This window comes from Trachurus trachurus (assembly GCF_905171665.1).
Source record: "Trachurus trachurus genome assembly, chromosome: 8".
In the NCBI taxonomy this organism is placed as follows: Eukaryota; Metazoa; Chordata; class Actinopteri; order Carangiformes; family Carangidae; genus Trachurus; species Trachurus trachurus.
This window is the reverse complement of record NC_139905.1, coordinates 20,438,797-20,465,957: the sequence shown is the minus strand read 5'-3', so window position 1 is coordinate 20,465,957 and position 27,161 is coordinate 20,438,797. Positions and strand designations below refer to the sequence as shown.

General features: G+C 41.2%; 4 protein-coding genes across 5 annotated transcripts; all 4 read left to right on the top strand.

The window, feature by feature from the left end:
• Positions 1–3,019: 3,019 nt before the first annotated feature.
• On the top strand, positions 3,020–5,318 carry ppp1r27a (protein phosphatase 1, regulatory subunit 27a). The gene is made up of 3 exons (XM_083977138.1): positions 3,020–3,848; positions 4,011–4,161; positions 4,467–5,318. Exons 1-3 carry the CDS (start codon positions 3,413–3,415, stop codon positions 4,585–4,587), a joined length of 708 nt encoding a protein of 235 aa, XP_083833264.1. The 5' UTR covers positions 3,020–3,412; the 3' UTR covers positions 4,588–5,318.
• An 879-nt stretch (positions 5,319–6,197) lies between these two features.
• On the top strand, positions 6,198–9,660 carry mcrip1 (MAPK regulated corepressor interacting protein 1). 2 transcript variants are annotated; one of them, XM_083977843.1, is made up of 5 exons: positions 6,198–6,293; positions 7,647–7,740; positions 7,974–8,092; positions 8,692–8,796; positions 8,909–9,660. In XM_083977843.1, the coding sequence occupies exons 2-5, from the start codon at positions 7,733–7,735 to the stop codon at positions 8,971–8,973; spliced, it is 297 nt and encodes a 98-aa protein (XP_083833969.1). In that variant the 5' UTR covers positions 6,198–6,293; positions 7,647–7,732; the 3' UTR covers positions 8,974–9,660. The 2 variants fall into 2 exon arrangements, with proteins under 2 accessions (XP_083833969.1, XP_083833970.1); XM_083977844.1 differs by having other exon boundaries at positions 6,199–6,293; positions 7,989–8,092.
• A 676-nt stretch (positions 9,661–10,336) lies between these two features.
• alyref (Aly/REF export factor) lies at positions 10,337–13,706 on the top strand. The gene is made up of 6 exons (XM_083977983.1): positions 10,337–10,717; positions 12,163–12,321; positions 12,423–12,570; positions 12,664–12,727; positions 12,827–13,019; positions 13,109–13,706. The coding sequence occupies exons 1-6, from the start codon at positions 10,475–10,477 to the stop codon at positions 13,121–13,123; spliced, it is 822 nt and encodes a 273-aa protein (XP_083834109.1). The 5' UTR covers positions 10,337–10,474; the 3' UTR covers positions 13,124–13,706.
• Positions 13,707–14,962: 1,256 nt separating this feature from the next.
• arhgdia (Rho GDP dissociation inhibitor (GDI) alpha) lies at positions 14,963–27,113 on the top strand. The gene is made up of 6 exons (XM_083977870.1): positions 14,963–15,017; positions 22,711–22,911; positions 23,460–23,543; positions 24,009–24,085; positions 24,219–24,282; positions 25,271–27,113. The coding sequence occupies exons 2-6, from the start codon at positions 22,722–22,724 to the stop codon at positions 25,471–25,473; spliced, it is 618 nt and encodes a 205-aa protein (XP_083833996.1). The 5' UTR covers positions 14,963–15,017; positions 22,711–22,721; the 3' UTR covers positions 25,474–27,113.
• Positions 27,114–27,161: the final 48 nt, after the last annotated feature.

Sequence of the window (27,161 nt, the reverse complement as noted above, 5' to 3'; positions counted from 1 at the left end):
AATTTTCAGAGATACATATGACTTGTCTTACTCTGACCTTTTTAGTCGTCGGTGTTTATGAGGATGGCAGCATGCATTCATGTCGTGCTATACACAGACAGGATGTTTCACAGCTCTTATTTTTAGAGGATGGAGTCACCAAGGAGCCTTCTACCTGCATCACACGAGTCAGTTGAGTGTAAAAGAATGCATAGCTGGCTTTTTTTGTGGCACATGGATAATCCTCTGTGACAGGTCACTATCAAAATTGTCATTGTTTCGGCTTCAGTTGTGTGTCTTATGAATCGATTATCTCAATACCTGGACATTTAGAGCCCAGATACTCTCACCACATCTCAGAATTAAAGAGTTGAATGCATCATTAGCAGGCTCCTTCATAATCATTTCATTGTGAAAATGTATCCAATTGGACTTTTTGGATTAGTCCCCCAGCTAAATGTAATATGTTTAAGATCAAATAAAATTTCATATGATGAACAAGTTTTACATCAGACTACTTTACTTTTACTTAAAATCACATGGAAGTTAAAATGCAGCTTTTCTAGCAATAATAATTATGTTATAATGATTATTATATTATATCATATTATAGGCTACTTATGTAATAATTAAGACATTTGTTTATCGTGTGAATTCATTGAGCTAAGTGGGTGAAAGCTACAAGCTATGTTAACAGCACCAGGGATATTTGATTACAGTCCTTTTCACTCTCAATAGATTTAATTCTGATTCATTTTAGGTAAATCAGAGAGAGACAGAGAACGGATCAAGCTTTTAGTCACCATAATTTTACAGTCTGAACAGACAATTACTGAACATGTATCAGAATTTATACAATATCTATGATTGATTTTTTTTTTTTTTTTTTAATGCAACTTAGTTTTTGGTATCTGGTCAAAACCTTTAGCTTGGCAACAGCCCTCAACAACCAAGCAGGATGGTACCACTGCTTCCCTGGACCTCCAAAAACAATAGAGGTTTTAATTGAATTAATAAAGGTGTAACTTTAATGACTGACTGCTGTTGGTGGTAACGTTTCATACATCTGTTTGTTTTCAGCTCTGACTTCTTGGTAATTTGACAGATCATAACATGCACCCTAAAGGGCAGGGAGGTAAGGGGAGGGTAGCCCGAGACTATGTATAGCAGGAACCGTGAGAGACCCCACTCTGGCATGTGTCCAAGAGTGGGCCTAACGCCGGGCTGTAACAAACAAACATTTTCCACAAGCTGAGGTCTTGGTTCTTCTGGTGAGGAGGTGGCTCCTGTGGAGAGGAGAGGGGGAAGCTGGAAGGAGTATCACCATTGCTCAGGGACGCCCCTGCACCCCCACAATACCATATAAGAGGCTGTGAAACCTGATAGCTGCTTTTAAAAGTCTCTTCCTCAAGCTGTGAACATTCAAATACTCTCGCTTCAATTTACCCAGACATAACTCTATAAGCCTATTTCCCCTGTTCCCCCTGTTTAGAGACCAGTAGTGCAGAGAGGTGATGAATAACAATTCACAGAGGTATTTAGAGTTCTTAACAGAAAGGAAAATCATTGATCATTTGCTGCTGGAATAACACGAATCTCATCATCTCCCTCGTCTAATTAAAAAACACAGAGAACTGGAGGGATGGTGTAAAACAGCTTGAAACAAACTGTTGCTGTATAAATCATTTGTGTTTTCAGAAGTGAAGCAAAATTTGCTCTAGGTGTTTGCATTTTCATTCTTTGAAATACAGCCTTGTTATGAAGGTGAAGATGGGTGGGCAGGAGCCTTCAAAGCAAAGTAGACTGACTATCAGAAATGTTTACTGAATAATAAAGTAGGTGGAATATGCAACAACGTCTCAGAATAGTTTCACATTACATCAGAGGAGATCAAGGTCTGGAGGAAGGTCACGCTGAAGTAGTTGGAGTAGTGTTGAGAAACAAAAAACCTACGCCATGCTATTTCTTCTGCTACATTGGCAACATCTGTTAGATGCCCAAGTTCTCTTCCAAATGTTTCATGAACCAGTTATAACCAGCTCTGCCTATCTTAGACGTCTGTGCGGGGACAGCTGGTGCCTCTGTAGATGTTACAGCACCATTCACACGCACTGCATGTGACACAGTGGTCAAAATCTGTGTTATTCAGCATCTTAGATGTAATTTTTATGTAAAATTAAGTTAAATAGTCTTAGCCTATAGTCGTCAATATCAATGTGGCATTTCTTTCAGATGATTTAGGGTGTTATTGTTGCTCTATATGTGTTTCATTGCATGGCAAAATCTCAGTGTTGTAAATAGCTGCCTTTCTGGTAACCATGTGACTTTTCACTGGCATTTGAGGGGAGAGGTTACATTTGCTGGCTGGTGGTCGTGACTGCACTCCCACAGATCACCTCGGAGGGAGCATTTTATTAGTGTATCCGGTTATGATGCAAAGGGCAGGTTTGAAGTGTCACATGACGAACCTGCAGGTCAAGGGGGAACACAGGAAGGGGCATGGACGTCAGCAGCCAAAACACTCGCTGCAAATTGTGAAACATGACATTAAATCTCCTACGTACGCATGAAGCGTTCCAAAAATCTAAACGATACAACCAAGATCATATTGTACCAGTCAGTTATTATGTAAGAAGACAAATCAACAACCCACACACCAAATCCAAATCATGTGCTTGTTCCTCTTTTATATTGTTTATTTGTCCTTGAATGCTGTCATATAACTACAACAACATGATTTTTTCAGACTACTGACACACTCATGATGGGCCAAAATTGGGGATTGGACTCCGAGACTCATTTAAGTTATAGTCTCTTTGTTTTGGCAATGTTTAGCTTAAGTCATAGTTGTTTTGTGTTTTTGCTGGAAGATGTCTCAAGCGAGAGTCAAAGAGAACATTTTGGTTGTCAACATTTTTTATGATCTAGGGGTGGGTGCAGTGTCAGTGAACATGTGACCGTACAGTGGGAGGAGTTGGACAAAGGCCACTCATTTCTAAGCTGAAGTCACTGGATATTAGGCCCCAAAATAGCCTGACAGAAGGTATATAGGGGTCCTCTCCAGCGGGTCCTACCAGACGTCGGTTGTGTGCAACAGCTAACATACTGTGAAACAAACCTTTTTCAAATGCAGATGGGGAGAGATTCACAGCAGGCGTGAAAAAGAGGACAACACAAGATAAAAGAAGGAGACTGGGACATAGTGAAGTGAAGCAAAGGATCTGAAAAGTGCTTGCATTATGCAAAGTGAGTAACAGCAGGGGCTACTCCAGCTGGAAACTAAAAGGATAAGAGACAAGCGGGGAGAGGACAAAAAGGACATACAGCAAAGGATACTGCTCTTTTATTGGATTGGTGCATTCTCTTGGACTTCTCATTCCCCTCCTCCTGGGCTGACATCAGAGGGGGAGGCAGAGCCACAACCACTGCAGTGATGAAGTACAACTACCATGTACCCGTGTCAACGTACACACGCAGTTCACAGTACACACCGACATATCACACACCTACCTATTACACACCCTCACATTACACACCAACTCAGTACACGTCCTCATATAGCTCTGCAAAGAAGTACACTCCGACACAGTACAGCACAACCCATTACACTCCGTCACATTATACATCCTCTTACAAAGCTGCGTCAACATATATCCCTTCATACAGCAAAGGGTCAAGGTACAGTGCAACACATCGCACAGAAGCACAGGAGAAACCTGCACCTGTACTACCGGTCACACCGGCAAAGAGAGCTGTGCACTTCCCCAATGACATCATCTTCCAGGATATTGTTAGACGAGGAGATATGGAGCAAATTGGTCGGTTCATGAGAGCGAGGAAGGTCCGCGTGGATACAATCTTCCACTCAGGTTAGTTGACATCCCAGTTTCTACTTTACCCACTGTTCAGCAATAGTATCATACAGGCATTCAAACCACAAAAACCCACTATACCAGGTTGTGCATGACACCTTTTGGTGTTGAACAGTGACCTCACACTGTGCACAGGACTCATTTTACTCTTGTGTGCAGGCATGGCAGCACTACATGAGGCCGTGCTAACGGGAAACCTGGAGGTGGTGAAGCTGCTGGTGAAATATGGCGCTGATGTTCATCAGAGGGATGAGGATGGCTGGACCCCACTACACATGGCCTGCAGTGATGGCTACCCAGATATCGCCAGGTATCATATGACTTTTTCTCCTTACACATCCACATTTACTGGTTTCTGAAAACGCAAATTAAATATATTTCCAGTGAATGATCTAATAGCTTCTGTAGAATAATCAGAGTCATTTGAAATCATGCTAATGTGAGGCTCAGAATGAGAATATATTCTATCAGAGAAGAGCCCACAACCTCACTAGTCAAAATGTATCCAAAACTACAAACTGACAAATAAAAAACCACAGCTACAAGAAAAATCATTTACACACATGATAAATGAAATGATATCAGGTTTCTAACAATACTCTGTTCTCCACTCAGCTATCTGCTGGCGATGGGAGCCAGCACCGAGGCAGAGAATGAGAACGGAGAGAAGCCTGCAGACCTCATCGACCCAGACTGCAAAGAGCTCGCCAAACTGTTTGAAACCGGCTGTGTGTAACTGGACACCAAATGGACCCATGGCACAACATCAACAGAAGAAGAAAGAAAGATGAGAAGCCTGATCGAAAATATTTAAATATACATATTTATAACAGTATGCCGTACCAAACAAACAGGGTGAAAGAACATAGCCACAGTGACTGATCTTGTAAAGCAAGATTGAGTCTGTTGCTTTCAACATTTTCGGAAGAATTGCAAGATCATTATATCATTATTATTACTATTTTAAATCTTTATTTTTTGCCTTGAAGCAATGATCAAATAAGCTGTATTTAATTTTCTGGTGCTTTCTGGTAAATTTTCATTTTATTTTGGTTAATTTTCTGTATTTGTGCATTTTACATACTGCCTGTGTTCATGCTATGAATGTTGGCCTAATCTGTCTTCATGCACAGATCCACCACAATGTCCACAATGTGTCACTGAAGCAATATGTCATCTTTACTTGTCATGTATGGACCTTTCAGCACAAAATGACATTCATTTCCTTCCTCACAAGTTTAGGCACTGTATCAGTTGTGCTAATGTTAAGCAGTTTAGTAACTGGTTGCAATCCAAAGCCTGTATTTTTCCAGCCTATTTTCATTCATGATATTGAATTAACAACACAGAATCTGGGCCTAGACATTTGTGTCTTATAAAAAGAGTTACGCATCCTCACTGCTGGGCAGAAAGGGGATCATTCAAACTAATAACTGATACTTTGTTGATAAGTCAGCAGTAAATAAATTACAAAAGAATTAACATTTATGCTGTACAAGCACTTCTAACGTTGCAGTGTTTCCTCCCTAGTGCATTGCTGTTGTTTTCAGTAGTTTAAATATGAATATCAGTGATGAAAGTCTTATACATTTCTGTTCAATTATTTTTGTACATTTTCATAAATAAAGAAACATTTTATAAATATGAATGACTTGCAAGTGTATAGTCTGTTTTAAGAAAAATGAATGTGCATCACAAGTACTAGAGACATCACACTGGTATTTTCACGACCATCTCTTCAGGTTGTAATTTTTCAACCACTCTCATTTTTGTGTAAACCACAGTCCTTCAAAAGGACCTAGGATACACACAGAGGTTTGGCTGCTGCTTTGAAATTGGGGCAGCAGTAGCCCACATCAAAATAAAATAAAGAACCCGAAATCTTGACAAATGCAAAAATTGAAATACAAAAACATGATGAGATAGATTGGGGGGGGGGGACTGCATGAATCCAGTGTATAAATAGCTACTCTTTCCGTATTTTGTTCAGTTGGCCACATAGTTCTGCATATGAATGTTAGTATTGTGTTTGTTTATGATATTACAAGTGATCGTATTAGGTTATTTGTTATGTTATATTAATTATACCAATATAAACCATACATAATACTAATATTAACTAGTAGTTTATATTAGTATTGGTTTAAAGGTAAATGTTAGTTGTATAAATATAATATTATATTATATTATATTATATTAGGCTATATTATATTATATTATGTTATGTTATGTTATGTTATGTTATGTTATATTATATTATATTATGTTATGTTATGTTATGTTATTTTATGTTATTTTATATTATATCATATTATGTGCGAGCTCTTTCACTTCCGTGTCCTTTCCCGGAAATGATTGGTTGGCATTGGCAACGTTTTAGCCAGGTCTAACGTCGTACACAGTCTCTGAATAAAGAAATCGAAAGGAAAGATTATAAAAGAGGTTGGTGGAATATTTTTTAACATTTTGTCCTGTACTGGGTGACTTGGAAATACCCACACTGGATTAAGCGTCTTTCTAGGGAATATTTTGCACCGGTAAAGCTGGAGAAATATTAGCTGTTTCAAGCTAACGTTACGGCAAGACAATGTAAAGCACCAGCTAGCTGGCTAAAGTGAGCTAAAACTATTGTGTCAGCAAATCCATAGTTAGCCTGTCAGTCATGGTAAAGCTGTGGGAGACACACACATCCCAACAACCAGAAACGACTTTAGAGGCGATACACGCTGTTGTTGGTAATAGCTTGTCCAGTGGCTAACATCTTGGGTTTGGCTCTGTAGCCTGGTGCTAACACTACTGAAACGACCCAAGTCAAAACGTAAACAAAAGCCTCTGGGTTACCTATCGTCGATATTTGTTCATTTTCTACGGCGCATGGCTGTTGAGAAATTAGCCAACGTTTGCAACGACCAGATGAAACCTCTTGTATTGTTATTAATAATATAGATGCTTCAAAGCCCTGATAGTACTCGAGTTGTATTGTAAATACCGGTAGGTAACAAGTCCTCTGTGGGCTAACCAGTCGTGTTGAGCTTATAACGTGCCATCTCTGATCGTTTCGTAGTTCTATTACTACGTATCTAAAGACAGCAGTGGGGAGCTACGGGGTAGAAATGCTCCATCCTGGTTTGAAGGTACATTGATATTATATGTGTAAGCTTAATCAACAAAATGTATTTAAAAGTGTATACTTTTCAGAACAAAGGGCTCCGTGACTGCTATGCTACTACATCTGCAACTAATGGTTCATTATTGTTTAATGTGCAGACCTATTTTTCATGGAGGCTAAAAGCTTATTTCAACTTTGCACAGGCAAAAGTAACATCTTATCATGTTTGCATATGATTCGTTTTTTTAAGCAAATTTTTTAATCCAAATAGATATTTAGTTAATGGTGTTACATGTCAAAGAAAAAAAAAAACAGCTCATTTGAGAGCCTGAAATAAAGAAAATATTTGGCTTTGTTTACTAATTTTACTTAAGAAATATCAATTACCAAAATAGTTATAGACTAGTTTTCTGTATATTTTTTCTGTAGTTTCATTTCCATCATAATTTACTAGTGCATTTTACACTAAAAATTAACAAAACTAGTAATTGTAGCTTTCAGATGAATTCAGTCGAGTATGAAGTTGCATGAAAGGAAAATACTCAAGCAAAAAGCAAGTATCTTACAGTTGTACAGTAGAATAGTATCTGAGATTAAAGTAAATGTACTTACATTCTACCAATATTAGAAACTGTCTTCTCAGATAATGTAGCAATGCTAAAGTTGTCACTTATGTTTGTTATTAGAAACGAGCCGAGGACTTCCAAACCTTTGTATCCTTCCAATCCACTCACCATAGAGGAGCGAGGAGCGAGTACAGACTGCAAACAGAATGACCAGGTCTGAGAAAAGTTACTGCATTCAAGTGCTTAATTTACAAGTCAAACAGACTAGTGATAACAGTGTTCATAATGGTTTCATCCCATGTAGTATTAGGTATGTAGTGCGTCAGACTTTAGAGACAGAAAAGTATTATATAAGGACTAGTTTACAGTACATATTGATTCAATACTAGTTAAATGAATGTCTGTTTGTGCTGTTAATTTTGCTGTTTGCTGTTCATGTTTATGAAGCTCATCTGCTCCCAGGATGGTGAATAGTTACAAGCGGACTTCAAGCCCCCGATCCCCTACGAACACTGGGGAGCTCTTCACCCCTGCACATGAGGAAAATGTGCGCTTTATACATGATAGTAAGTATGCCAACACTGACATGTTGAATTTTCTTTTAAAATGACATGGGTTTTATTTTATTTATGGTCAGTAACATAACACATATCTTAGAATAGACTACTGACTTTTGTTAATGTGAAAATTAACCTTCACCTGTTTAGATCTCTTATGTTTGAGTTTTTTGCATTCCTTTTTTATTTTATTTTATTTTTTCTTCAATTGTTCCATAACAGAAGAAGTAATATGTCCAGATAAATTCTGTGATTGACACAGTAGTAAATCAAACACTGTGTTTTCTCGTTGAAAAAAAGTAAAAGAAAATAATGTTATGCCGTTTGTGAACAGCAACAACATGACAGTGTTTTTGCCTGGTGACTGTGAAGAGTGTAAGATGATTCTCAACACTGCTACTGGGTGATAAATGTACGCCAAGTCTGGAGTAGTACACAAGTAGCCTACACAAACAAGACTTGCGTTTACATTGAGTGTTACCCACCTTAACTCACTGTCATCAATAACAAATCTCTATATTATATTATATTATGTGCAAGCTCTTTTCACTCCCTAGTATAACATTTTCTAAATGTAACATAGCATTGTCGTCTTTACTCCTTCTCAGCTTGGCAGTGTGTACTCAGAGACATCAGATCTACACAAAACAGTGAACGTAATGACCGTGGACCACAGGAGTATGTGGAGAAGAATCCAAACCCTAACCTACATTGTAAGTTATGGTGTATCTCAGTAGCAAATTGAGTTTTGCTTTTAGATCTCATTAAATATTAAATGAATCGAGCACAAGCCGGTTAACAATTTGTTTCTGTTTGCTCTTTCAGCTTTTACACCGGTGGACCTGAGTGACCTCAAGAAACGCAACACACAGGACTCCAAAAAGTCCTAGTCTCTCTCATGATGGTCCTGTCGCTTTTTTCCACCCAATATCCTCAAGAACTTTTCCTCCATCAGCCCTCTGTCAGCCAGAAAGTCAGCCCTGTTGGCCAGTCTAGCACATAATGCCAATCTTGTTTCTAAACTCTGGACCCTAGCAACCCCGTCTCTTTCTTTATCCTCTACAGCTGACAAAGAAGAAAAGAACCAGGATTTCAGGGAGAAGAAACTCTCCTCTCTTGGTTAATGTTTTTTCAAGTCACAAAATCCTCATATATACATTGTTTGTGGATGGGACTGATGCAAACTTCCATCAAAATCTGCTGACATCTGATGCTGAGGTATAAACTGTTGACAACTCTCCACAGGACTCAAAAGACTGCAGTCTTAAATACAAACCCTGTTTTCTTTACTACTGCTACTTATATGACTTTGGAGGAAAATGCGAAAGGGCTGACTTCTTTTTTTTTTTTTTTTTTTTTAGTTTGTTTTGGAAGATAGTTTGATCAATAAACTGTAGAAGTAATGAAATCACATTGGATACACGGTTTATGGGCAAGTTTTGAAAGCCAAATGCAATGTAGACGGCCAACATTTTTATTGTAAATTTTCTCTGCCCTCAAATGGACTTTACAAAGTAGAGACCTCCCTAAGTAAGCCCTTGCCCCCCCTTCCCAAAACCTTAAAGCAAAATGTTGAATAAAGGACTTTTACAGTACATCTGTTTGTATCGATCCTACAGAAATATTATCAGATGGAATATCATTGTTGGTACATCACATTATAGCTAAATGTTTTTTGAAATAAAATAGAAAATGCCATTCGTTTGGAAAGAAATCAGTGTGGAGGAAAGAAACTAAGTAAAACTATGCCTGAATTTCACATAGAAGGAAACTTCCCATAAAGCCAGACAGTTGGGAGAAAGGATTATGCAAGAACCAGTACCAGTATACTAATATTAGATCTGTGATTTATTATTTCATTACTCGTTATTAATTAAATAAAAAGTAACTTGTGGCATAATGTTCGTAGAGCTGAAGTTGACACGTTCAAATTGGCTGTTTTGCTTGGCCATAAATATTTTCTATTCAACCATTAAATAAATAATCAAATGGCTACAAGTAGTCAAAGTCGTTGTATTTGCTTAGAAATACTTTGATTGTGCCAATTATCCTAAAACTATTTGAATATGGTAAGTCACACTTAATCAATGAATAGGAGTCATTTATTAATATCATCCAGTTATGCAGGTCGAATAAATGTTGTTGTTACATAACAGTAACAGTAGCGTTCAGCATTCCGTTTGTTGGGCTCTCGTATTGCGTGATGACGTCACCGTTACGTGCATTACGTGCAGAGCCAGTACGTCTATATACGTCGGCCACTGGCTCATTGTGTTTTCTCGGCGGTGCAGAGTGTGTGGAGCTGAAGTCGGACAGGGAGAAGGACCAATCGAGTCTAGGGTGTATTTTTTTTATATTTTGTAAACAGTTTAGCATTACCGGGGCAGCATAATGACCGATAAAATGGATATGTCTCTAGACGACATTATCAAGCAGAACAGGCAGCAGAGAGGGGGAGGCCGCGGTGGAAGAGGTCGAGGCCGCGGAGGCTCAGGCGGCGGCGGCAGAGGTGGAGGCGCTGGGCGTCTTGGAGTCGGCGGCGGAGGAGGATTTGGAGTCCGAGGCGGATCCGGCCCCATGAGGAACCGACAGAACCTGAGCCGCGCTAGAGGCAGACCAACGCCTTACAGCAGGGTATGAGAAAGTTAGAGGAATGGGCAGAAAAAGGAAAAAACCTTCGGCAAACCTGAAAATGCCTGGGTAACATCCTTCTATTCTCCACTAGGCTTGCGAGCTAAACCTTCTAGCCAGCTTGCTAGTCAAGCACATAAAGTAAACGCTAACCGCCGAGTTTCCCCTCGGAGGAGAGCTCTATAATTTGCGGTTAAGCATTATGGAAGTTATGTTCATAGTTTGTCCCCTCTCCCAGCACAACCCATTTGTGTTTACATCATTTTCCAAGAAGAGGCCTTCTGGAGAGAGCGAGTGTGTTAGCCGCTTTGGCTGCTAACTAAAGCTGGATCGCGAAGGCCTTTGGCGGCGCCATTTTGAAGCAAACATCTTAAGTTAGAGATAGTCCACCACGGGCAGTAGCGGTCTTTTTCACCCAAGTCTCACACTGATGTTGAGAGGAAACCACTTCGAGAAAATTCACCCTGAAAATGTTTTTTTTCCACCACTTTTGGGAGCATAGTTTTTTTTGTCCATTTCCCCGATGCAGCGTCCTGGCGCCGGCCTTTTGTTCGGGAGTGGCTGGCGGGTTTCACAACAAGGCCGGTTTGGTGGCTTGTCAAGCAGTGTGGCTGTTACTTGAGGATGGATCAGTGGACTTCAACCCCCTCTGATAGTGTTCAAATAAGGCAGATCTTCACTCCTTAAGTGTGATTGAGTATCTAGACGAGCCCAACAAAGCCCCAATCAAAATGGCGTGGTCTCAAAATGGACGCTCAGATAATCCACGCTCCCATAGAGGGGTTAGCTGCCCACTTTCTATTTGGTTTTCCGGTTTTCCCCACCCCCACTCCAAAATGGACAATTCCCCTTCGTGAAAGCCAGTTTCGTGGCTTGGGTAAAGAACTCTTGGGCGGGCCAGGCAACATGGTGCAACGCTGGAGGCAACGCTGCTTCAGATGGCGACCCCCTGTGTACCCGAGGATCATATCTGGAGAGCCTTTGGTGGAGGCGCAGATGGCAAGAGAACAATGGGCAATATTGGTACAAGTTGTTCAGGGTGTAATATATAGATGGTTTGGGTGGGTTTTTGGGTAACAACAAAACATTGCTCAGTTTTGACGTAATAGTCACTGATGTAAACAGTCTTCAGCAGATGCCACTAGACCAAATATGTTTATATATAATAAACAGTGTTTGTATATAGAGGTGATGTACAACACAACCCCTTACTATTACGGCTAAGTTGTTTGTCCTGTGTATTGTCCCTCTGTCTGAACTGATTCACTTGCTTGTAGTGATGGGGTGGGCAGGGAACATTGGGGACCCTCTTGGGGGAGCTGAGCACCCTGGCCCTGTTGGAAGTGGAACCCCTGCTTGCCCCAACACCCAGCCGTGTGGACTCTGTGATTGACAGAGGCAAGGGGGATCCTGAAGTCAGCAGGTGCGTTCTCTTTCATCTGTTGCAGCCTAAACAGCTTCCAGATAAGTGGCAGCATGACATGTTCGACAATGGCTTCAGCGGCTTCAATGGCGCTGCTGGAGGCGGCGGAGGAGCTGGTGTGGAAACTGGAGGGAAGCTCCTCGTCTCCAATCTCGACTTTGGGGTCTCGGATGCAGACATTCAGGTATTTGGGTTTTTAATATCACCTATTTTTGTTTGTAGTAAGAAACGCATGTTTGATTGTTTATAAGAGATAGTTGCTAATGGTTTTGCTTTCCTTTTCAGGAACTATTTGCCGAATTTGGGACACTGAAGAAGGCTGCAGTTCATTACGACCGGTCGGGAAGAAGCCTGGGAACAGCAGATGTCCACTTTGAGAGGAGGGCAGATGCTCTCAAGGCCATGAAACAGTACAATGGCATCCCGCTTGATGGTATGTCTCAGACTTGGAAGGGATACAGTTGTTTTTATTTTGTGATTGTTATGTTTTGATGGTCGGTTAATGGTTATCAATCTTTCTCCGTAGGGCGGCCTATGAACATACAGCTCGTCACATCACAGATCGACACACAGAGACGACCTATGCAGGGGTAAGTGCAGCAGTGTTGTTTTTTTTGTTTTTTTTAATAATCCAAGAAACTCGACCCTGCGATCTTCGGACACTATGTGATGGACATTTTTGTTATCAGTCTAAACAGAGGCGGTGGAGGCATGAACAGAAGTCGTGGCGGTGGCTTCGGGGGCATGCAGAGAGGACGCGGAGGACGTGGTGCAGGCGGTCCCAGAGGAAAGGGCCGAGGCGGCCGCGGTGGCGGCGGCACCAGCAAGCAGCAGCTGTCAGCAGAGGAACTTGATGCCCAGTTAGACGCCTACAATGCCAGAGTATGTTCAGCTGTTAACGTGCTACCTGTCACAAATTAACCGGCCTTGTTTGGGCACCTGTCTAATTCACTCTTCCTTTGTTTTCTCAGATGGACACCAGCTAAGGAATGACTCCTGTCCAGTTTTTGTCCCTTCCTGTCTGCACAGAGGGCTGGTTGTTAAGGATGTGCAGAGTATTTTACACATGGTTGTCTTCTGATGTGATTGAATTTATTGTTCCAACTTCTTTTAAATGCTCCAAAGTGTTTTTTACCAGTTTTTTTCTTTGTTTTTTTTTTCCTTTTTTCTTTTTGAAGAAAATGGTTTTGACTGTAGGTTAATGTGAATTGGGGACTCCCAGTTCTTTCCTCTACCCTGTAGTTACTGAGGCTTGTAATAAAACCTGCAGTGCGTATTAACCAAATGCTGTTTGACTCTTTTCAATGTCCACAGTACCCTTTGTATGTCTCATATTTTTTTAATTCTGTCCAACAAAACCCTTTAAAATTGTTGTTACACTTGAGTAATGCAAGGCTCTGCATGCTTTGTTGTGTACCTAGTGTCTTTTTAACGGTATGTGTGCAGACTCCTAAATGTATGTTTTTATTTAGGATGAAGTTATTCTTACTAGTAACCAGGCATGAAATAAGCTTTTGGGGGTGATACACACTTTGTTGAATGGGTTTATGTCTGGGGAATAAATGAGTACAGTACAATCCATGAAGTAAATTTTGTAATTTTTGAAACCTGATGCAAATAAGAGCTGGGCTTTGTATTTATTTTTTAATGTAGATTCAGCCCTTTCTCCAGGCAATCACTTGAGTACAATGATCCAACAACCTAATAATAATAAACCATCTTCTAAGTTACCAAGGATCAGCAATTTCCCACAGCTGTGTCATGACTCATGTACATAATTCAACAAACTGCTTAATCTGTCCCAAGATTGCACTAATGGCAGTACCATCGCATACCCACTAGGTGGTAGTATAATGTCAGTAGTCAATACCTGTTGTAGCCATATATGGTTTAAAGTCATGTCAACTTTGAGCTTATCCGCATTTTGCAATGTACTTTCTGTACCTGCTTGCCACGCCTATGTAGCGAATGTGTCATCCGGGACCCGGCGGACAAAAACTTCCGTGCAGCACTAGACATGGCTGAAAAGTTACACATCAGATACAGCGAACAAACTTTAAAATGTGTGGACCGCTACTGGCAACGATTTGCGAGTTTGCAATGTATGTCTGCATGCCCACGCACGTCAAAAGCCTTTTTTTTCTTTCCCGGAAGCGTGTTTACAGACAAAGGTTTGAGGGTGAACAGATACCGTTTCCGGATAGTCTTTCATGATTGAAGCGAATCGATTTTCTTCCTTTTACTTGTGCTTTTAGAAGAGTGAACTAAATAGACAAATTAAAGCAATACTCAAAGCACACACACAAAACTGATAAAGGTGATTGTTAGTGAAGTCGAATTATTCAGCTGATTTAAATAAACTTGCAACACTACAATATACATAATCCACCACAAGTCAAATATCTGCTTTCAAAATGTCAATAATCGACATTATGGGCTTGAACGTCAAATTTGCCCACTCATTATTTAATAAAAATGTAATATATATTTTTTCAATGCTTTATCTTTTCTTCAAATATGTAGTAGTAATCTGTTACAATGCAAACATCAAAATAAGTATCATGATGATGAAGAATAGCTGCTTTCAGAATAATGTATAAAATGTATTTCCCGGACATTAATTCGTACAACATTTTAATGCCGTAGCTTGAAAAAATGAGGCTAATTCCACATACTTTATGCCTATCTGTCTGGACTTTTCCCTGTGTCATTGTGTGTAGAGCCATAGAGCCACGTTAAAGCGCCTTTATTTTGAAGGCGGCGGACCGGATGTGGTATTCTCAGTTAGCGGCAGTTGCCTGAGATTTTCCTTTGCTGCTCACTTCCCTCGCCCTCACCACCATTCACAGGAGACTGTCCCAGCCTACCAGCGGTATAACGGTAAGAGTTGAAGAAACGTGCATGAAACTCTCCTAATAACTCATTTTAACTAACTAGCAAACACCTCCGAACTGCTGTAGTGAAGTTAGCGCGCTTTTAGCACTTGTTAACGACATGTTGGCTAACTTACAAACCATGGACGGTCTGTTAAGGAGAGGACAGTGTCTTTACCAAAGAGCAACTTCCTGCAGGCAGGGCTGTGGCTTAAAAAAAAAAAAAGTATATTAGTCACGTCGTTTTTGACATTTTTATACAGTCTCAAATCTCTTTAGATTAGCTGGGTCATTATACAGCTATCGGCGGCATTTAGAAGTTAAGAAGTAATTTATTAGTTGTTCATTTCCGGGTGTTGAGCCTGATCAGCGCTGACAGCGTTGGCCGTTAGGTAACGATAATGTCAGCCATTGCATTCACTTGTTCACAATAATACACGTAATGAGGGCATGCATTGATAAAGTTTAATCGTGTAGGTAGGTGACTGGGTCCACTGTACAAAAAAAAGTGTGTGTGTGTGTGTGTGTGTGTGAGAGAGAGAGAGATCCGACATGTCATGTGGTGTAAGAGGAACATTTTCTGACACTTCCTGGAACTCATCTCTCTTTTAATTTGAATCGGCCCCGAGGCTTCACACCGAAAATCAGCGTCCATGTTGGCTTTTTGAAGGTGCTCACACGGTCAAGTGCACATAGAAAGCCCGTGCTGGGATCAAAAGTGACTTCAAGTGACACTCACTTTTGTTTGAAAGTTTGAACTGTGTGCTTGGCTGAATGGCTGATAAGTGTTTTCCCAAAGAGTTCAACCAAACCGTGAATCCTCCCTTCTTTCTCCATTGTTTGCAAAATAGCCTGGAGGAATCCTTTTTTCCCCCTCGCCATAAAAGAGTTGTGAAACCTTTTAAGAAAACACGCCTATCGCATCTTTTTCCTCGTCTTCATTTCAGCCTGAGAGACTCTGCAGCCTTTGCAGCAAGGGCCGGATGTCTCATTTAGCAGTTTCTGTTTCTTGGGTTTGTCTTCAAGCAGGTCGAATTGACCGCAAAAAGGATCCACGCGAAGCATTTTCACAGAAGGCATTTTACTGCCATTAGCTTAATAACCCATGCGCATGTTCAAGCAGCTCCTAGTGAAGAGTGCAAGGGTCAAAATCACAGGTCTGAACAATGAAATGCTGCACAAAGTAGCTCGGACTCAAGTTTTGTGCAGTTCATTCCAAAATTTTCATATAAATCTGCACAAATTGTTTTTACATAGTTGCTTTTGTCCAAGTAAATAAGCGAGTAAATTTATCTTGTGAGAGTCAACCCTTTCACTCTGTGCATGATTCACCTTTCAACCCTCCCATGACAAATCATGTCATTAGCCTCTTCTGTTTTAGCTCAGTCCCAACGGGGGAATATGTGCAGGGATGCTCGCCAGCCCCTCCACACACAGGCACACACACACACACACACACACCACTCAGAGTTAGTCCTTCTTTCTCACACTGTCTCAGCCAGAACACAGCTTTCCTCCGCCTCAGTGGCGTCCTTTTCGAAGCACTTCCTCACAGAAATGTGCTCGGAAATGCCTCTGAAGAACACCAATATTATATTTCAGATTTTTTTACTTTCAAATTTTGCTTTTTAGACAATAATTTGGTGAACATGAAACATGTTCAAGTAGTCTGTTGTATGGCATCAGACTGTTGCTGTTATTTAGAAGAAGAAAAAAAAACATTACACAGCTGCAATCCTGCATTGTGTAGAGTCCGTCACCTCCACCAAGGCTGTTGCCCAGGGAGGCAGACTGAATCTGGGCATCACGTTGAAAGAGCTGAGTAGAGCGAGGGAATAAACCCTGACCTTTCAGCTGGCACCTTGGCTATCCCATTCACCCGCAGCTTCCTGCTGCTGTACGTAGGGATTTCTCACCGGCTATTTTTAAAGCTTCCTATTTGTTCTGGTCCTTCCTGGGATAGAGGCTCGTTTTGTTTCTCCCTCTCCCTCTCCCTCTCAGAGCCACCTCTTTCTGTTGCTCATATTGTCTAAGGATCAGATTAGCCCTCTCTGGTAATAAAACACTTAATATCATAAACAATCTTGCAAATGTTATCTCGGTAATGAAAACCACCGATTAGCTCTTCACTTTCCAGTTATCACAAGCTCACAATTTATCAGTTTCAGCAAGTTCCTTTAATTTAATCTCATTAATTTTTTTTTTCTCTTTCTCGCCCTCTGTATTTCTGTTGAGGCTCCTTTGCATTGCATCAGCTCCACCAAGAGCTCTTGGTGCAACACTTCCTCAAAACGCTTTGCTATGTGTTGCGCTACATCCTCAACTTGGTTGGACCCAACATGAATTTATGCACTGACATTATAGCATGTAGCCAGTATCAGTGTGTGCTTCTATGCAAGTACACCATCTTTAAAAAGTGATTAGGCTGGGTTAGCCGAATAGCCGTACAGGTAAAGAAGATATTAAGAGGATGAGCCGTGCCACAGCTCTGCAGCATGTGGTTTAGTGCTGTAAGGATATGAATCATCACGCTCTTGCCCAAAAAAGGAAGTTTGCTGTAATTTCTAAGTGACAGCCTGACATGCAACATCCCCTTGCTTGAAACATGCGCTACTGTCAAGTTATACTATATCATTAAATCTAAGGGCATGGCAGTATACACTATCATAAATCTCATGGTCTTGGATCTTTCAAGAAGAAAATCAGTTCTCACCCATCACAGCTCCAGTATTTGTAGCTTTTTGCAGCACTGAGACTGAGCGAAACCTAAGAGGAAACTGGGATAAAATAAATATCTGCTGATGGATGATACTGGAATATCATCTGATATGCATGCATGACATTTCCCTAAATTGTGTGGATGAAAAAATGTCCTAACAGTCAGAAATAGCTTAGGAGAAAAACAGCTTGACGTGCAAAGCATTTCCTACATTTGATGCATTGCTGCATTCAAACTGCTGCAGAATTTTTTTATTCATTATAAAACTCAGATTTGTTAATGTGAAAATGATACAGAGGATTGTGGAGGAACAGTGTGGCTACAAAGGACAAATCCAAAAGGTCTCCGGCAGGCAGGCTGGGTGTCACATGAGGGAGGGAGACTACAAACAGATACCAGAGATCAAAGCGGCCAGAGATCTGTCTGTCATCTTCAACAGAGAGATGAAGGCAAGAGCTAAATGTCACTTCACCAAGGTTTCTGATTCTGACTGAGAGTGAAGCAACATTTACGTCCTGTCGTTGTCTCTGGAGTAACTAATATGCACTTCGTTGGTAGTAACGGCAATCCAGGATATACTGTATGAATCATCAGCTGCAATACTTCTCAACCCATCAGTGAAGTTTGCTCCACGGTGCAGGACGACTGGAGCACAGTGGTCAAATCTACAAAGCTCCTGCTAGATTTCATAGAATGGAAGATGTGTATTTTGTTGAGTTTGGCTCAGCTTCTTCTTGTTGCTCCTACTTGACCCTTCTCAGAGTTTTTGTGGCTCTTCCTCGTGCATTCCTCCCTCTGAACCTCCTGACCTGTAGCAACCGCTGGATGATCAATGGCACCAGACAAGAGCCCCTGACATCCGCCGGCGGTCATACACTACGGTTTTGTAACCTTTAGATTTACTAAAATCAGATGTTCTAATGGAGAAAAAAAAGATTTTCTGATATATTTATTCTACATAAGTTGGTTTCATGGCCATAATTGCAAAGTTGCATCAATGCATTTAATCACTTTATCAGTGTTTAGTGTCGCTGTATCAGTGTTGGCAATCCATCTGCATCAGTTCCAGGCTGTCGCAGATGGATGCACTGTTTGATAAATAACTTTCCTTAAAGGACAGTCAGAGTCCCAACACACACATGCACGCACACAGCCCTCCGCTTCACCTCATAAAGCTTGTATCATCCCACAGGGATTCCCTGGTCTGCCTGCTGACCAATTATCCTCAGTAACATCTCATCTCAGTGACACTAATGACTCATGTCAAGACAATCCTCTTGATGTGTCACCACTGACACCTCCAAACACCTTTCCTCTGTAGTCCCCGGACGCCTCATTAGCCATAATCCCACGTTCTTTAATCTCCGCTGCTCGGTATTGTTGCTAAGGAACAGGCCCTAATCTGAATCGTAAGCTGCTGTCGAGCCCCGGCGTGTTTGTAAAACTGTGCTGCTTAGTCCAGCCAAGCAAACAGATTATTACAAGTGCTGCTGCGTGCAGGACTGTGCAGGTCAGGACGGCGGACGCTGAGGTGGGGAGGTTTAACAGCACGTCCAGTGTTTGTTTGTAAGATCCCATGACCTCCGTGTTGTTGTCTTCCTGCAGACAACTGGGACGAAACAATGACGGGGCCTTTTCCTGTCAGTTCAGTATGTGGCCCGTCCAGCCGTCCACATTGTCTGAGCCGAGTTAGCCAGAAGGAATGTGTATCATTATGAGGGTGGTGATGTCAATATTGTTGAAACTAATCCATTTTATGGAGCGCGTGGACCTTTAAATTTGCTGAATTAACACTCTCATACGTGGTTAAAGTGGCATCTCTCATTTATGTGGCTATGGAGATGTTGCATAAACTGTTGCTTAACAGTTTAATCTTCATTTGCTAGTGTTTGTGTTAGGAAAAACAATGTCTAAATGAAAGGCTACAGAGCAGATACACACTGTAAGCAATGGATATGCTGTTTTAACAATGAAGAGCTTATCAAACAGTGTGACTGAATATAGCTCCTTAACATTTCAATCATATCTTTCCGCATTTATTTTGTTAAATGTATATTATTATAATATTATATCTCTTGTCACTGCAGTAAGGCTGGTTATCATTTGAACGTTTTCTGTGGTAGTAGAAACTAGAGGTTATTATTTTTTTTTTTTTTTTACAAATATCAGCATGTTTTTTGGAAATATTAGATTACGTCTTAGTACAAAAAGCCACACAAGGGCTTTACTTAAATTAAATCTAAAATTGGCCAAATGTGGATTTAATTGAAAGTGAACTCATTACACAGTTTTACAACACACGTGTTTGAAGAAGAGTTGACCCAGATCAGGTCCTGATGAGGGCAAGAGAGCCAACAATGAGTAAAAACACGGCATGTTGAAGAACCAAGAGGTATCTCTCTCCAATGTCTTTGATTCTGATGAAGTTGAATCGGTTGAAGTTCACACAAGTGTGCTTTTATAATGTAAGAAAAACACTGATAAAATCTGGTAGGGCTTCACACAGTTACCGCACTTATTGTTTTCTTGTTTCTTGAAGTTATTTGATCTGTAAAAGCCCCAGCCCAAGATGATGTCATCTGTAGTCTTTTGTTTTCCAAGCAACAATCCATCCATAGCACAAAGATATTCACTTCATGAAAACAAGCATGTAGTCATATTGGAGAAGCTGAAACCAGAGAAGAACGACTGTGCAATTAGGAGAGTAGTTGAATTTCTGTTGATCTACTAATTAGTCATTGTCCAACTCACTCTGGTCTACAGACTAATTTCAGTGGAATATTTTCATGTAAGATTCCTTCCTGTACCTATAATTTAAATGTCATCTTTATGAGAATCTGTATAAGCCACAGCAGAGAAACACACGAGACTTATTTGGCGCAGCAACTTCCTCCTGTGACACTTCGGTACGGTGCAGTCAGCGGTTGTGGAGAGACAAGTCGAGGAAGCGAGAAAAACAACCTGTTCCTCGCTACTTCAAGAATGACATGACTGTTATCTGCTGTCGTTTTCCTGTACGTCTTTCTCTCTCCCTCTCTCTCTTTCTGTAACAAGGAGCGTCTAACTCGTTCTCTCCAAACAGAAACACTCGCACACAGCTGACCAGCCAAAGCGGCCAAAGCCAAAACTAGTGGCAAAAGAGGAATTTGTGCTTTTATGGGAGTACAGAGGCCTCGTTTGGGAAAAAAAAAAATGTTTGTGCATTTTCGGTTCCTGCTTGGCTAATTCCCAACTGTATACAGAGGACACAATAGAGCAGAGAGGAGGGTTTTGACAGAGTGACAAACCCGTTTCTTTGTTGACTCTGTTTGGAGTAGTGTGATTTATTGTGGTTCCTCTGACTGTAAATAGTGTGTGGTGTTAGTTTTACTGAGAGGATCCACCTGTGTTGATCAGACGAAGCCTTCTTTATATAGGGTCATCCACCATGACTGTTTGCATTTGCCTTCGCTTGATTTGTTATAGCTTTATTTTATGTTGACATTTAACTTGCACGTCTACACTGATTTGCAAACTAACCCAGGCTAGAAGAGGAAGGTTATCCAGTATATGGCACCTGTGGAACAAGTTTCGTTTAACAGAGAAGCAGTCTCACTTTAGAGTACTGCATTCTTTTGACAACAGAACTGATTACGGAACATCATAATAATTGATCTTTGTTCCATAATCGGTTGTTTTTTTAACCTTATAAAAAATAAGATTGCATTGCATACACACACTGGAATGATTTTCATATTACTATCGCTCCTACAGTTTAGGCGTAGGTTCATGCTTGGTTGCATGAACTCAAATAAAGGAAGTGGAGTTCTTTCAACATGCAAATGTCGAAAGCGTTTAAGACGACAGGCTCCAGGGCCCGGGCTGCCTGTCGACTCAGAGGAGGGTTTTGTCACAGTCACAACATTCAAACACATTTCTGTCTGCATTAGAAAACTAAAAACCGTCTCAACAAGCAACATACCTTGTGTTTCGGTTAACTCGGTTGCTACGAAGTCACCGACAACACCAGCGGACCTGTTTGTGTGTTGTCAGTTCTCCGAGAACAGACCGCACAGAACGAGTGTTACGAGCGCATCGTGCTCCAGCTGCCTCTCGGCTTTTTGCAGGTGTTTATCAGCTCTGCGTAGGCTTTCTTTTTTTTTTTCTCCAGCATATGTGCTGCATATGAACCAGGTGTTATCAGTTAACTCTGTTTTTTTCTAAGCAGCATACCCCGAGTGCCTCCGTGTTCTCACAAAATGATCACAAGATGATCTCTTCCTGTTCAGAATCAGCATCTTGGCTCCTAATGAGTCGTGACTGGTATGGCAGCGCATCTGGGTGTAAATAGCCATATTAGCACTGCTCTTCCTCAGCAGCCTGACAGCAGTTGAGTGTGCGGTAGAGGACGGACAAGGAAGGTTGGAGCTCAGATAATCATCAGCTTTTCAGGCCACTGACCCCTGTTGTATGTCAGTGCCGCTGCATCAGAGAAACAGGCTGTGAGGCCCGGCACGTCTCGTCTCGGCTCGTCTCCTGGCTCTTGTCTGCGCTGTGTACATTTGTGGGCTCATGTTTACGCATATGTGTAAACAAGCACTAAGGCGCTAAGGGATCAAACACACAGTAAAAGTGCCTTGTCTGCACAGCTTGTCAACAGGTTATTCAAAGTCTTTCAAATTTAGCAATTAGTCATGGTGCTAATAGTGAAGAAGAAGAAAGAAAAACAGAAGAAAACTGAAAAAATAAATATCTGCATGAACTGCGGCTTAACATCGCCACAGCCCCAAATCAAAGTTGACTGAGTAATCTGTGATAATTATCCAGCAGCCACATGTCTAATGACCAAACTCTGCCTCGCTCCACATGTAGCCCAGATTTTTATCAAAGCAGTAAAATGCAAAAATAGAAGTGTGTGGTGGGACCTTTGACATCAATCTTTTACGACTTTATCCTCCTGTGCTCTAACTTGTCCTTCCCCGCTGTCACTTTTTTCCTGCAGTGGTTAGCACCATGGCAGAAGAGGATCTTACACCAGAGCAGCTGGCGGCCTTGGCAGCAGCCAACGACGACCCCGAAAGCGCAGTGAACTACAAACCTCCCGCCCAGAAGAGCCTACAGGAGATCCAGGAGCTGGACAAAGATGACGAGAGCCTGCGCAAGTACAAGGAGGCGCTGCTGGGTAGCACTGCTGTGGTTGCAGGTCAGTGATTGCTATCAAACAGCTCTTCACTATTGTCTGTATAAAACAAATGCAAAACCAAACCAGTAACTAACCACAACCAGTCCAGAAAAATCAGAGCTCTGCTTTTTGTGGTCTTTTAAAGATGGTGTGTTTGTCTGTGTGTGTGTGTGTTCATAACATTATTTCCAAATGCAGGTACCAGTAGTGCAGAGACTCAAACCAGTTATTTGTTGTGACAACAATCCAGTTGTACACATGTCCTCTCAATGTTTTTAACTCTATAAAATGCATAATACATTTGATTAACTGTAACCAATGTGTAATGAAAAATATTAAGACAAACAGTCTTGGAAGAAAAAGTTAGTCTAGTCTTCTTAGATTCTTTGATCACACTACAAGAGTAGAGACTGAAGCAGAGATGCTTGGTTAGAATTTAACACTGAAGTAGAGAAATCAAATCGGAGAGGTTTGTGATTGACTAAAAGCTTGATAAATGAGATACTTCCTATAGATCAATTACGGTTTGTTCATAATTTTGAATTTTGTGACATTTCTCTTTGTTTTAGATCCCACCACTCCCAATGTCCAGGTGACACGAATGACTCTGGTATGTGAGACGGCTCCACTGCCTCTGGTCCTTGACCTACTAGGTGAGTAGAGCACACAGGGCAGTTTGGTGTGTGTGTGTTGCTGGACAAAGCTTCACAGTGGATTTTGGAGTGAAAACAGATCACTTGAGGTTGACGTCTGAAATATTTGTCGTTTGGATGCACATGAAATGAACTCCCTCATTTAGGCAGCTGTCCTTCCTCACAACAGACACACAGGGAGAATTGTCTCATAGTAACATTAATTATGAGCAGTAATCACTCCCCTTCTTGTGTGCAAATATAGACCTAATGACCTGCTGGATCATTAGTCTCATTAATAATGACATCATTCTCGTTTAAGTGGGTTAATGAGCCATTTCCTGGTGGCATCCCTGCCCTCCCTTGGTGGTCGCACATAACTGCAGCGGAGCAGGAGAGCTGGGCTCACTCGGAGCCCTGCGCCCTCTGGTGGTCAGTGTCGATGACTGTTCCCCTGACTGTGTCCATGTTTCTTCCCCCTCTCAGGAGACCTGGACGGCTTCAGGAAGAACCCGTTTGTGCTGAAGGAGGGAGTTGAATACAGAATAAAGATCAACTTCAAGGTGAGAGTCTGGTCTTTGTCGCTGTTTGTTTGTCTCAGCCTGCCAGAGGCACGGGGATGTTACTGCAGCTGCACTGAGCTATATTTGTCCTGGGAATCTGCTCAGCAAGATGATGTGTGTTTTCTTCTTGCAGGTCAACAAGGAGATCGTGTCGGGCCTGAAGTACATTCAACAATCATTCAGGAAAGGAGTTAAAGGTAAAGATGTGGAAATTATTTGAATTAACTCTGCAACTCACTGGGTAGATTTTACATGTAAGGGGTAGCCTTTAGACTTTAAGGAATAGTATTGGTATGCTAATTTTCTGTGAATAATAAATGTAATGAACTATATAGGTGTCTTTTTAGACGTAAGTAACATAGCTATACAATTGAACCTTGAAAGCTTTTATGTAAAATCAACAATATTAAAATTGGATGGAATAATAATAAATTAAATAATAAATCATTTAAACGAAACAAGTGATTACATGGCATTACATGTACTTGCAGAAGTGATTTAAAAGAAGTGCTGAGCAGTGCAGAAACGCAGAGCAAAGAGCAAAATTTGAGTCATTCAAAACCTCAGAGGAGAGGTTAAAGCTGCTCTATGATATTTTTAGGCAGTGTGTTCCATAGCTTTTGGCCGTAACTGTCAAGGAGGAGGAGGAGCTTTAAATCAAATCTAAGTGTAGGAGAAAGCCGGTGTGTGTACTCTCTCCTCTTGGTTCTAGTTAATAGGCAAGAATAAAAATGATCAATAGCACTTTCATATCTGTACACGGAATATGAAACTGTTGTGTGTGTGTGTGTGTGTGTGTGTGTGTGGTGTGGTAGAACAGGGGATTGTGTGCCAGGACCAGTAACTCCCTAAAGTTACTCCTCCTGATTGCCAGGCAGTCAGCCAAGAAACAGTCTGGTGCATAAAATATTAAAAAGTAGTTTCTACACTCAAAGTGTTCCACATCGTTTCCAGTCTTTATGCTAAGATAAGCTGCCTGCTAGCTACAGTTACAATTTAACTGTACAAACATTGACATCCAGAGGCTGTTTGCTACACATATCAACGAGTAGGTTCAGTAAATGTTTCTGTACATTTCAGTAGACGTATGTATATGTGCATGTTGCTAAGTCTAGAATGGAGGATGGCCGTATTATTGCGCAGAAACGTCTAACAGGCCCTTTTCCCTCCTTCTCTAATAACTAGTTGACAAGTCGGACTACATGGTCGGCAGCTATGGGCCCAGGCCAAACGAGGAGTACGAGTTCCTCACCACCCTGGAGGAGTCACCCAAGGGGATGCTGGCCCGTGGCACCTACAACATCAAGTCCAAGTTCACCGATGACGACAAACACGACCACCTGTCCTGGGATTGGAGCCTCATGATCAAGAAAGACTGGAAAGACTGATTTTTCCCTCGCCATCTTCTCATCAATGTCTTCCTCTGCTTCGCCCCTCTTTCTCGCTATCATTCCTTTTTGTCCAATCTGGACTCATCTCTGGATTACGTGTCAATTTAAACTCTTGCTCTCTCCGTCCATCGACCTCCTCCTCCTCCTCCTCCTCTTACAGTTTCACTTCTCTTTTCTAAATTCCAGTTACTCGATCATTCCTCCCATAGTAACGTTTCATTTTTTTGAACCCAACCTTTCTGTTAAGTATTAAATCTTGAAAAAAAAAAAAATGGAGAAAGCAAATGATGTGCACAATCCAGATTTTGCGATTTTGGTTTGTTTATAAAAGTAAAAAGAAAAAAGTAAAAAAAAAAAATTGTGAACTGCTGTTGGAAAATGAACTATGTGAATCCCTTTGCTGCTTGCTGCTTTCTTTTCTTCTCCCTTTTCTGTCTCTCTGGTTTTCAGATTGTTTTGTACGATTACCGTGATCTGCCTTGGAAAACAGTACAGGAAGCAGCAGTGCTATAATGTACGTGGCCACTGTACGGTCATTGAGCAATCATTGCTGGACACAACTCTTGGACGCAGTCCTCCTAAAGCCTTTGAGCAGATTATTTGTACCGGGGTCTCAGTAAATTATTTGGAATTTAGGCCATGCCTTTTTTCAAATGGTTTTGCACCCTGAAAAGTCTGCTGAGAGAACGGGGCGAACAAAATTACCTCTAACCCCTTGTGACCTCCTTGCTTTAGGTGTGGCTGGTCCTCTGATCAGGGTATTTTGGCAGTTATTTTAGCAGCCATGTGGCCTTAACAAGGACCCTTAGGAAGACATTTAAAAACCCTACTTGAGCCATTTGCCTTCAGATGATATTTTCCAGACCATCACGTGAGCCTGTTTTTAACAAAACTTGTAATATACGGGCAGGGAATCAGGACTAAGGACTTTTTAATGCCTTTATTTCAGGTTTGAAGATTTATAAAAGCCATTACATATAGATGTCAATCATGTAAGCTCTATTTACTTTTTTTTTTTTTTATCATTTTCAAACCGTCTTCATTTCAGTACTTATCGTTTCCTAAATATCAGTCAAATTAACTCTTTAGGTAATTTACAACAACTCTTAAGTCAGAGCCCAGGTCGTATTAATGGCTTTGTATCACCCAGTCTTCTCTCGAGTACCTGCGGCCATATTACCAGCGTGTCTGAGGTGTCACCTTAGATCCTTCCTGAATCGATCACAGGGACTGTTAAACCACTCACCGTGTATCTCTCTAGTTCAGCAGTACCAATGTCCGCTGTGCCTCCAGTCTCTTATGAGCACATGCTGCTCCTGCTGACCCCGGCAGCACTCTGTGCTCTGCATCAGTGAGGTGAAACATTGTCTGTAATTGACTTCTGAACCCATATAGAGACATCAGTCCTCAGCCACATCACCGACGACACCGACACCAGCAGTTAACACTCCGTGCTGTATAAAAGTGTTTTCCTTTTATATACGCTCCATAAATATGTGAATGGTGTCCGAGCTCCCCTCAGCTCTCCTCAGCCAGGGACTGATGTTTTTCTGTAGGTTGGGTTTGACTCTGTGTGCTACTTGTGTTACCTACAGTTTACTGATATCCTGTGTTCACATTAAAGTGTTCAGATTGGGTCTCTGTGTGTCCGGTTGTTTTTATTCAGAACGGTTTCCTCCCTGAGT